At 47.3% G+C, this 12435-nt stretch overlaps 1 protein-coding gene across 6 annotated transcripts in view; it reads right to left on the bottom strand.

The window, feature by feature from the left end:
- Positions 1-12435, bottom strand: part of CHD2 (chromodomain helicase DNA binding protein 2) — an 84946-nt gene that overhangs the window by 31784 nt on the left and 40727 nt on the right. For 5 of the 6 annotated variants that reach the window (XM_019280805.3, XM_019280806.3, XM_039557526.1 and 2 more), the window contains 2 exons: positions 8423-8630; positions 5585-5671 (listed from right to left, as the gene is read on the bottom strand). In XM_019280805.3, coding sequence (XP_019136350.2) covers positions 5585-5671; positions 8423-8630 — 295 coding nt within the window. Of the gene's footprint in view, positions 1-4450; positions 4572-5584; positions 5672-8422; positions 8631-12435 lie in introns of those variants that run through there. The other variant, XM_010391016.4, reaches the window with a different exon arrangement.

The following is a 12435-nucleotide window of genomic DNA, read 5'->3' as shown; positions in this document are numbered from 1 at the left end:
TGGGCTGAGCCCAGCTCCTTCCCCTGCAGCCTGAAGGACGCTTTGGTGCAGAGCAGCTGCCTCCCAGCACCACCACCTCAGCTGCACAGTCCTGCTGCTCTGCTCTCAATGTGAGGAAGGAAACTCTCTGCAGGAAGCCTGGAGAGCTCTACAAAATCACCTATCCTGGAGTCCCTAAGCTCAGGACCCATCCACCCCTCAGCATCAACCCCCAGTGCCCAAGAGACACCATGGCAGCAGCGGGCAGGCAGACCTGCAGTGTGTGCAACACCCCAGGGATTGCAAACCCATGGGTGAATTTATCCCAACAAATGCATTATGATCTCTGCCTTCACTGCACAAACTTCCTACAAGGAATGAAATAAAAATATTGTCATAAAAAGGCAATATTCTCATCAAAAGAGTGTCCCTGTCTTGTTGTTGGGTTTTTTCTGCCACAGCAGAAGTCACCAAGGACCCAACTGGGTCAGAGCCGTGTCCTGCTGCTTTCCTTCCTCCTAGTCCTACAGTTTCCACCAGTGAAGTCTCTGTGGCTAAATATATCTAGAGTTATTCTAACTACTTGCTGTACTATTTTAAAAGTGGGTGTCACTAATTCCCACAGACCAAGATAGCTAAAATAATCTCTTTATGCTGGTTGTACACAACCCCATTTTCATAAAAACTAGTCAACCATGTAAACAGATCACCACACAGACAACATGACTTCTTATCTTCCCCCAGAAAACACAAATAGGCAGGGACAAAACTGAAGAAACCCATGTGAAATTTCTAGAGAAGTATTAAAATGACAGAAGTAGCCTCTAAGTTTGCTTGCGCCACACACTTACTAGAAATCTTCCGCCTCTAGCTGCTTTTTGCCACAGTATTCAGCTTTGGCTCCAGGCCATGATGGACAGGTCTGTCCATCACCACAGTTTGCATCCTCTGACACCCCCACTGCCCTCCTGGACAGAGCTTACACAGCTGTGCACACAAGGATCTTGTGAAATGGTGTGAGTTGCAACGTGCATCCTTCATTCCCATTTTCCAGCTTTCCTTCCACCCATAGAAAGGCCTGTCTCACTTGCATCAGTGTATCCATTAAAATCCACTAAAATACTGGACTCCATGTCTGACCATGAGCTTTCCTGGATTTGGTGTCAGATTTGCATGTGGCACAGTAACACCTTTTGCACCATATCTTACTACAAACACGTGTTCATCCACCTGTTTCACGGGCCTGCATGAAATCCCTGTCTCATTTACCAAGCATGAAGCAAGTGCCTGGCAAACACCATGGAGAGCCCTACCTACTCTTGCAACACAAGCCAAGCATTCCACAGATTTGTTTTGACACACAGAATCCGAAAGTCCTCAATTTTCCTTTTCTCTTTTAATCTCTTATCCACTTTCTGAAGCTTTTCCATTCTAATTGGGCATGATTTTAACAGCTGTCCCTCAGTGCACGTTTACTTTTGCTGTATTTTGGCAAGCCACAAGTAAAAAGAGATGGATTTCTGTTCTGCCCTGCATCAGAGAAGATCACATTGGGAGAAAACCAAATACAACCTTTAGCTCTTTGAAATTAACTCCACTTCTGTGCCAAAATCCCCTTTTCCAAGCTTCTAGTGTCCATTTTTCTAATGCCTGTACTCTCTCCCTGCTCTGCCGCTGGGTCTACAAAGCTGATGACAATCTCTTCATGACTCGACTTTTCCTCCCCTCTTCCACCTTGAAAAATATAACTTGTGACTGCAGCTCAGCCGCCTTCTCTTACACTTTTCAAAGACACCATTGTGTGTTTTGGATGCATGTCAAGCCCAGCTCCATCTCCACTGACACAGCCAGTCCCCAGCCTGAGTCACCTGCCTGCCTTGTGCTCCCACATCCTCCCCATCCCAGTATGGAGTGCTGGGAAGTGCCATACTGCAGCTCCTTAGCCTCTCCTCCCTGCTCCATCGTGTCTCCTGGTGATAAATTCCTTGTTCAAGGAAGGACAGAGGACAGCCAGAGAGCCAGGGCATGCCAGGTCCAGAGTGTGCACCCGAGGCCCTGTCTGCCCACCACCACCATCATCAGGAACAGACTGGTTGGGAAATCACATGCAACTTGAATTTTAGTAACGTTACCTCCTTGAATGACACAAGCTAGACTGGCAAAGTCCGTCCCCAGTCCCCAGTGGGGTTTTTGTCAGCCCAGCAGGAGGGGCTCGGGTCATGCTGCTCGGTCCAGAGCGCGAGTGCCAGTGCTGGGCTCAGGCTGCCCCGCTGGGGTGCTGCTGCTGTGGCCAAGGGGAAAGATGACCTGTCTTCCCTAGGTCCCCTTTATCAAACACTACAAATCTACCTAACTTATTCCTGCACCACTACTTCCAGCTGGACTAGGATCTGGCCACTTACAATTTCCCCATCTCCAGCTTAAGGGATCAGCCTTCCCTCTCCACGCCTCACTGACTCCTCACATCAATTCTCTCCCTCTCCCAGCACATAAAGTGCACACACTTTTACTAAATTAATTACACTGCATTTTGCCGTGGAGCAAAGCCAGATAAACATAATGATGCTGCACATGTAGCACCAAGAAGAGCAACACGGAACTATTCAAAGTTCTGCTCCTATAGATTATCCACGAGTGTCCTTGCCACTAGCCCAGGGCAGGAGAAATGGAGATTCCAGGCCATTGGAGAGGAGGTCCAGGTGAGCCTCTGGACCTATTAGGAGAGACAATGACTTGCTTGAACAGAGCCAGTAAGTATTTCAGACTGAAGTCAAACTAAGGACTTGCTTATTTCAGAGCAAGCCAAGCTCTAGTGCTTCAGAAAAGCTGGAGAATCATCCAGTTAGTTTTATGTCTGCTGAACTTCTCTTTCTCAGTGAGACTAGTAACATTTGAAATACATTGACCAAAATGCAAATGAGCAGATTTTTTTTTTCCAATAGGAAAACCAGCTGTATTTTTAGAACACACTGGTGCGTGACTTCAGGCCTCTCTTTGACAGAAAAAATGCACTGACATCTGTCACCAAATTCAATCTGAAGCTATTCTTTTTATAGTAAAAATATTGTGTCTGGTTGGGGCACATTAATTTCTCAACTGCCCCAGAATCACAGAATGATGGAATGATAAAATGGTTTGGGTTGGAAGGGACCTTAAAGTCCATCCAGTTCCAACCCCCTGCCATAGGCAGGGACACCTTCCACTATCACAGGTTGCTCAGAGCCCCATCCAACCTGGCTTTGAACACTTCCAGGGATGGGGCAGCCACAGCTTCTCTGGACACCCTGTGCAAGGGTCTCACCACCCTCAGAGGGAAGAATTTCCTTTATCTATCTAACCTAAATCTGCCCCCTTTCAATTTGAATACTCTAAAAGGCACTTGGTTCTGTACTCCTCACATCCCCTGGCTGAAACCTGAAGCTGATTTATTAACTGCAAAGAAAATGCCTGGGGAAGTAGTGTTTTTACTAAAAACCTTACACATTCTCTTGTTCCTGGAGACAGCTCTGGGCCCCTGAGCAGCTCTGTGCTCCTATGCAAAGCTGCGCTTTCACTTCCCCGATGGCTCAGCCCACGCCTGGGTATTGATCACGAGTTATCACCCTCCCTGATCACACCTCGGACACCTACACAAGGAGCCCAGAAATCCCCAGAAGGGAACCATTTCTAACACACAAATAACCCTACCCAGAATGCTGCTCTCAGAGGACATGGTGATTGAGAAGGGCCCCAAAACCAGAACCACCTCCACCTGTGCGCCATCTCCCCCGCACAGGTGAGTCACGGGGCAGTGCAGGGAGCTGGGATGGCTCATCCTTGCTCTGGTCTCTGAGCCACGCTGCCTGCACGACGCTCTTTGCTAATCTGCAGAGAAGCATTAGGGAAGAAGGCAGTTACAAGCCCCCAGACACTGTGCTGGAAGTCCCAAGCAGCAAGCAACAGGCACAGGTCACTGGCGACAGGATTGACCCTGCGAAGGCAAAAACCATCTTCAGACGTGCCTTGGATTTCTGCCACCTCCAGCAGCAGCAAGGAGTGCTCAGCACCACGCAGACTTGAGCTATGCTATTTCCTCTCGCTTGGTGTCTTCCAAAAGCAAGACTTTCCATCTCCTCCTGCTCTCTGCGAGGCCCCAGCACTGTGCTCCTGACAGGTCACACCCTCCATTGGATTCTGCTGCAGATGGGAGTTGCCCTGTGGGGACCAGTCAGTGTTTCTTTGGGGAGAGAGGGGTGAGGGGGTGCTCCAATTTTTTTAATTTCAGCTGTTTCACAAAAGTTGCAGTGGGGGTCATTTGGAGGACCTTTGGGGTTTTTTTGTTTTTTACAATATTTTGTGGTATAGCAAAGTTTTTGCATCTCAGATTTTTTTTTTTATTGTACCTTAAGTAGTAGGAAATAAAGATATCGAAAAAGAAAACAACATTTGCAAAACCACGTAATATTGTAAAACAAAAAAAGAAGGGACTTACCTGGGCCCCTAAGAGGGCAGGGGGGTGTGCAGCGGAGCTCTGGGGTGGGTGTGAGGTCGCCGGCACAGTGCATGCCGGGGCATCGCACAGAGGGGCGGCCGGCCAGCCCAGCCTCTGCCAACTTGAAAAGGAAAACAAAAGCTATGTCAATGGTGCACCCCGAGCCCCTTCCTGACCTCTGCTCTGCGGGACAGCCAGCACAGGAGTCTGGGGGGGCAGCTGGTGGCACTGGGGTGCCACAAGGCTCAGCAACAACGCACCAGGGCAAGGAGCTGGAGACCTGCATGTGACCCCTTGAGCATCCAAATGCACATCTTGGTGGTGAAGCACAAACAGCCCGAATCAGAGAGCACTACTGGGCTCCTGCTCTGCTCAAAGTCTGCTGCTTATCTTCAGATTCCCAGCCCCAAGCCCCAAGCTCTCCACGAAAGCCTCTCTCTGGTTCTCTTACCCCTCTGCTATAGCTACTCGACCTTCCTGAAGACCTGCAGATGAAATGCTCCATGCAGAAAACCTGTCAGATGCAAATGAAGGTGGCACCTAATTCCTACATCTTCAAAAAAAAAAAAAACAACAGTGTTCTGAAACAGGAACAATTAGAAGGTTTGGCTGCCAGGCTCTGACCACTGCCACCTCCAACTGAAGCATGAAAGACTACCCAGTATTCAACCAAAGAAAATTGATGGGTCATAAAGCAGCACACACACAAATGCATTTATTAGTGGGATCCATTCCAGGATAGGCAATGACTATTTTGTTGCTATGAGGTGTTTCTGGGAACTTTCCTTTATTCCTGGTTGGATTTGTGTTGCGTTTTGGTTTTGTTCTGGTTTTTTTATTACACAGACTCCTCTCCAGGATGTTCCTACAGCAGAGCATGACTTGCATTATGGCCCATTCCAGCAATCAGATCAGTGCATGCAGATCTCAGCCCAGGCAGTGTCCCGCTCACTCCACAGGTCTCAGGTCAAGCAGATCCAGATGCAGGACTGGGACCTCAACTGTGAGCTCCAACATCCATGCACCAAGCTGGGACTCAGTGTTTACAAGGCAATGCAGATGAGACCTCCCTTTGCTCTTTGGGTTTCGTTGGTTTTATATGTTCAGTGACCCCTCATCCTTTTTTTTCCTTACCTCATCTTTTATATTAAATCGTGACGGTTCTTGTCTGCTTCGGTTTGACCTCCTAACCCCATAAACATCAGGATATTCTTCCCACATCTGCAAAATAAACAGACCATCAGAAGGCCTGCTTCACCCCAATTATTTTTGACATTTTAGAGAAGCTTGATGGTGTTTAAAAAAAAAATCAACAGAAAACCATTAGGGAATTAGCAACCAGTAGGTGGACACTTTAAAAAAACTGGCTGAAAGAGATTATTATTATTTTGGGGTATTTGGCACCATTCTAAAGCAGCATGTGTTTATCTCAGTGTTATCTTTACAGTGGTCCATCTTTCCACCAAAGTACAAATCACTCTCCAGCTCCTTCAGGCTGGAGGACAGAGTGTTGAGGTAACCAGCCCTCTGCAGCACTGGTACCAAAGGTATGGAGGCAACCAAAGGTATGGAGGACGTGGAATGAACAGACCTACCACGTCAACAGGGCAATTCTCTGTCACTAACAGCTTCCAGCACAATTCCTTTCCATAGGGAATGCCCCATCAGCTGCCTGGAGACATTGTCAGCTGCAACTTCAAAGGTGAATTCTGTGGCCCAGCCTGGATGGCAAATGGAGCAAGATACCCTGTCCTTTGGCAAGGCAAGGCAGTGGCTGCTGGTTCCTCTCCTGAATGCACTGACAGGAATGTGGTTTGGCAGCGCAGGGCACACAGATGTGCAGAGGTCACTGCTGGGAATGGTTGTGCTCTTTGCTGTTAAATGAGGACCTCACCAGTTTAATACACTGTGTATAAGAGCATGCAACTGTTCTTGTAGGTGGACAGGAGAAGGGGGAGACAAGAATGGATGCCCTGAGGGGGATGAATGCAGAGTTGTGTTGGTGACACAGGAAACAAGAGTTACACGGCAGACACAAACCACCACCATGCCCCTCAAAATCCTACACCAGCAATTCCTCTCTCCCTCAGCAGAGCTTACTCTCTTAGTTCTCTACATCTATTCATTTCCTTCTCATTCTCTCTGTCTCCAGTCCTCAAATATCTCTGCAAGCCACTGGCAGGAAAAGGAAATCAAAATACACTGCCAGACGCAGCAGTGATTGGGATTGAGAGCATGATGGATAAAAGGCTGCAGCCCAGCAATTTTTCTGCCTCTGTTAAAGGAGTAATGGGATAAGGAACAGACTGTGACAGCGTGTATCTGTTGGGCATGCAAGTAGAGGTACATTCACATGAAAGAATAAATCAAAATGCTCCCTAAACCATTTGAAGAACTTGTCTTTTCATCTATTAAATGGCATGGGTTTTGAATGTGGGAGCGACTTCCATGACAAATCTTAATAGCACCTAATACAGATTAACCTTGCCTTCATGGGTGTATCTAGACAAATGCCAAATAAACAATAATATAATAATTAATTGCATTGGTTATTCAAGGGGAACTGGTATCAACACGCCTAGGTTAGACCCTAGCTAAGGAAGACACCCATTAACAGAGAAATTAAGGAAGGGAGAGGCTTTCTTATTAGAGGGTGCCCTGACCTTTTCATGTTTCATCCATACTAATTATCACCCTGTATATGGATGCACTTCCTCACAGGATAATGTTAACATTTTTTGTTCGGGACATGCTCTTTGAATCCTTCAGAGGGAGAAAAAAGTTCCTTTGGTGCCCACCTTTCAACAATAAAGCACAAATTTTAATATAGTGTTACCACAACTGCCTTATAAACTCATCCTCCCTTGGCAGTCCGAACACTGGAGCATTTAGCCACAACCTGAGCCAGCAGCCTGGAGCTTTGTGAGAGGGAGAAGCTGGTAACAAAATCCTTCACTTCTCCCTAGCAGGTCCATAGGGAGCGCAGGCTGGAAGCACGGTCCATCCTCCTTATCCTTTACACACATAGCAACTTTCTCCATAAAACTCCCTCTCAGGAGCAAACTGTGCTCAGTGCAACCCATGGCTAAGAACAACAGGACAGTTACACACCACAAACAAACAAACAAACAAACAAGCTGACCTAACCAGAATTTTCTCCTTCCAAACGAACTCAGTTCACTGAGTTCCTGTCTCCAAATGGTATTTGGGCTCCTCTTTCTCACCTCACACTACCCTATGTTACTCAGGTGCCTCCATCCCTCAGGCAAAGCAGGTTGAGTTGCAGCTTCTGCCCCGGGGAATGAAGAGGGACACTATGTGCAGTAACATCCACAATCGCCTTTCCTGCTGGACAGCAAGTAGAGGGAAAACCTGGCTATCTGAGGGGTATTGCTAGGGAGGTGCTGGGAAGCTGTGAGGGAAAAAAAAACCACAACAAAGAAGCACTGTTCTGGACTTAATAAATAATGGAAGTTAAATCGCTTTTTCATTCTTCCTCTTTTTTTTTTCCCTATGCTTTTTTCAGAGGAAGAGTGATGTAAAAAAACCCAAAGTGGTTCAAACTTCAAAACCTTCTCCCTGATTATTTTTCTCATGGGGAGGCTTTACTACTTCTGAGGGAGAGGAGAGACAGGAGAGAGGAGTGGAAAGACAGAGGCAGAGGATGAAATGACAGGATCATGTAGTGATGGCAGGCACCTACCCCTCATTCACACTAGTCGGCCCTGTCATCATCTACCTGGTGCCTCAGGGGTTGTTCCACAAACACAGCAGCTCCTGCTCTCAAGGGTAACACCAGCAGGGCTCCAGCACACAGACCAGACAGCCTCTGGGGACACTGGAGGTCAGAGGCTGTTCGGTCCATGTGCAACGTGGCCAGGAAGTTGGACACAGCTTCACTGAGGTCCTGCTGTCTGACCTTTGGTGGTGGTACAGGAGTAATGTGTCTGGGCAGAGCAGCAGGGGCAATACCTTTTTAACATCTGCTATCCTTTCCTTCTTAGAGGCTGGTTTTTCTTTGGTTTCAGGAGGGGTCTGTTGGGATTTGGAACCAGTTGATTCACTTTCGGATTCAGACTGACTCTCAGAGGACTCGGAGCTGCTGTTTGACTCGCTGCCCTGCTCACTTTCAGACTGGCTTGCAGAGTCAGAGCCAGAGGCTTCTTCGGATGCCGAGTGACTAGTGGTAGAGAAAGAAGAGGTTACATTTTAACTGCACTGACACAGCTGTGAAATATGCAGCGAGCAAACCTGAGACACATCCAAGCCACAACAACAGGCTTGGAAAAGCATGAATGCAAGCGTGGACCCTGCAGTCCTGAAGAGACACCCCGCACTGGCATTTTGCAGCAGGGGCAGTTCCTTCGCAGGACTGACAATGAACACAGGTGAGAGTGCAGCCCCAGAAGTCCCTGTCTAGGATCTCCTGCTCATCACCAGAACACAAGCAGTGGTGGTAGGTGAACAGAAGCATTAGCAGTACCAGCAGCACAGGTACTACTGGGAGGATGTGGCTGTCTTGGAGCGAGGAAGAATAAGGTGGAGTGGGAGCTGCAGCATCCAGAGACCATCCGGCTGTATTAAAGATAAGCAGTTGCTCCAGCACGGCTCTCCACTGCATCCTACTGTGGCCAGTGGTTCAAAATAAATCTGATACCCATTTTCTGGAAAAGGCCAGTATCAAATGCTATACCCATAACACCATGAATGATATTAAATATAATGTTTCTTGCAAAAAAAATGAATTCAGCAACAGGACAGAAGAAAGAATCTTATATGGGCTTGTGGCTGGAGCAGCTCCTGTTTAAAGGATCACACCAGTGCTGTGCAGACTGCATTTCTCAAGCCAATAATGGGAGAGCAGATGACCAAGTAGTGTATTTCCCTCTTCTTTTTTTTAGTATCTTTATATACAAACGGGTTAACACACAGGATATCCCCTTAAATAAAGGCTCCTCAACAAAACAGTGAGAGGCCAAACTATTTTAGGTGGCCAAAACATTCAAATACCTTTGCCCAATCACTCCCAACATCTACTCTTTTTATTTTAAAATCCAGAAAAGCAAGCTGAAATCTCAGTACACCATATCATACGTGCGCTGGTAAAGCAGCACTCAAACCTCGCTGTCACAAACAAAAATCCAGTGACAGTGATGCTACAAACTTTTCGAACAAGGAGCACCCCTTTCCCAGTCAGCTTTTCACTGGCAGCTGGATGTGTTTGTGATATTTAAGGGTTTACTTAGAACACTATGAAAGAAGAGTCAGGAAAACTCCACAGAGGGAAAACAGATCTTTATTTTTTTTTTCTACTTTTGTACAAAAGTAACAAAGTACATCAAAGGCTTTGCTCAGATCTCACGATTCAAGGAAGAAACAATAAAATTAGGCAAAAAAACCCCAAACAAACAAAAAACCAAACAAAAAACCAGCCAAACAAAAACAAAACAAACACCACCAAAGCACGTGCACGTGTACATTTACATCCGACTCCACGGGGATGGGCAGCTGGGGATGCCCGGATGGAGCCGGGCCGGTCCCGCTCCCGGACAGGACAAATCCCGGGATCCGCGGCTGTGGGCCGGGAGGCGGGCAGGGGGCAGCACCCGCGCGCCCTCAGGCGCCGCCGCCGCCGCCATTTCGCGGCCGCCCTTCCGCCGCCATCTTGGGAGCGCGGGGCCGTGCCCGATCCCTGGGATGGAGGCTCCTGGCAGTGCCCCGGGCAAGGGGAACCGCAGGGAGCGCGGCCGTGCGAGCCTGAGGGGACACAAACGGAGCCCCTTCCGCAAGGAGCGCGGGCAGCCGTCACCCATGGCTGCTGTTATACTGTCCCAGCCTGGGTTTGAGGGAACGGGGTTATTACAATGCTTCCTCCAAGCAGGGCTGGAAATTGAACTACGGCCATTCCAGGCTGCCCAGTCCCTCCTGCCTGTCCCTGTCCATGGATGGCGGTGATCCACGATAACCCAAGACGCAGCCCCACACACAGTGTCCCACTACACCCCTTGTTCTGCAGGCTCTACAACAGTCCCCCCCCCCTTGTCTGCCACAGCCCTCCATTGCCACAGCCATAAAGTGTGGTGGTGCCACACACATAACCCATGGTGGTGCCACAGCCATAACCCGTGGTGGTGCCACACCGCTCCTGGGAATGGCACTCCAGCAGCTCTGGGGACAGATGGTGTCCATGGGCAGGGCTTGGCAGGACACCATCCCTCTGGGCCTCCACAAAGGAACGGGATCTGGAGGCATCCGAAGCTCTGCTGTCATGACAGAAGTGGCAACATCAGGCTCTGCCTGAGCCATGTTGGCATCCTGTGTTCCACACAGGAAGAGGAGGACAATTTTTCCTTCAATCAGATTTACTAGCAATAGCTGGAAGGAATTCTAACAGCCCAGGCAAGACTGAGGCCAGACAGCTCTGACAGTATTTGTTCAGAGGCAGAACACTAATTAATGTCCTCCTCCCACTCTGGAGCTCTTTGTTCCTCAAAGCCCTAAGCTTTATTTCAAAGACACAGGGACACAGGCTCTCTGCACATCGACAGCCATAATTCACGTGCTTTATCCACAACATTATCTGAACACTGTAATTCTTTTTTTTCAGGCTGTGAACTGTGTCATTTGAAAAGAGGGAGACTTCTCTGGTGACATACACATCTGTATGTGCAGGTATTTGCCTGCACACCTGCTTGCCCTACTAAGGAAAGAAACACAGATGAGAAGTGGTTACATCCTTTTGAAGGCTGTTGCAAATAATTCTTCTTTTTTAATGAACAACCTGTTATTGAGGAAAAATATGTGTTTGTCTTCATTTCTATGTTGATCGGATTAAAAAAATAACTGAAAGGCCTATTTCCATAAAATAATCCTTTCTAACTGTCACTGCAACAATCAGGAAAGCATTTCTACCTGCCAACAGAATATAATGTATTAGCAACATCAGATGTCAAATCAGGTCTAACACTGTATGTACCTGGAGACCTAAGTCCTCTTTTCAGAAGTTATTTTTGGAATTTGTCCTGGTTAAATGCCCCTAAGTTAGCGTCCAAACAAGACCTACTTTCAATTAAACTGTAAGTGAGGGATAAGCTATAATTAATTGTCACAAAAATCACAACTCAACCAGACCACCCTCCTCCAAAAACACCCATGAACATCAAAAGAAAGCAACAGATGGACCATTGGTAACTTCCTTGAAGTGAGAAACTCTTAAAAGAAGTTGAGATCTGCAAAGACTCAGCCAAATACATTCCTCTGGTTTCCAAGAAATACTTCAGGCTGTAAGTCTGTTTTAATTAAGAGCCTGCTCCTGGACTTGAGGGGGAGCAAAACTTAATCATTCCTTACCAAGGATATGTTCCTTCCAAGAAATAAGTAGCTGAAAGGCAGTGGTAAGACCCTTTACAGTGAGGCATCTGAGTTTAAAAGGCAATTACCACGTGCCTGAAGCCTCCAGACTTTGCATTTAATATTTCATATATGACTTCATTTTATAGGGGATCATCTTTGCAAACAGCAAATCATTTTATAAGCTCTCAGTAAGAACAAACAGTAGATATGTTTCCAGAAGGTGTGAGACAGCTGAAAAATATAAGCAGTTGTGAAACCAAGAACTAACCGGGGAATAGCTCTAACTGGGACCATTCTGCCCCAGTGTTTAAAATGTGGCTTTTGAGGGACAGAACTTGAATTCAGACAGGGGAATAAAGGAGGATTAATAACCCAAGAACCTCCCACATGCAAAGCTCCTCCCAGCTTTAAGAACTGTTTGTGAATGTTTTGAATCTAAACAAGTTTGAATCCAAACAGCAACATTCCACTGAGCTGTGCAAGCTCTGCAAGGATTCAGCACCAGCAAAACCAGTCCATGAAAGCTGGAGAAGGATCCTGGCAGATTATCCCATGACTGGAATTAACATCAGGGGCTGGATGACAGCAGGAACCGTTACGTTTAACTCCTGTGCATTGTTGGCCAGAGCCTC

The sequence above is a fragment of the Corvus cornix genome, chromosome 10 (assembly GCF_000738735.6).
Source record: "Corvus cornix cornix isolate S_Up_H32 chromosome 10, ASM73873v5, whole genome shotgun sequence".
Taxonomy (NCBI): Eukaryota; Metazoa; Chordata; class Aves; order Passeriformes; family Corvidae; genus Corvus; species Corvus cornix.
The sequence above is the reverse complement of the archived record's forward strand: the minus strand, read 5'-3'. Positions and strand labels throughout refer to the sequence as shown.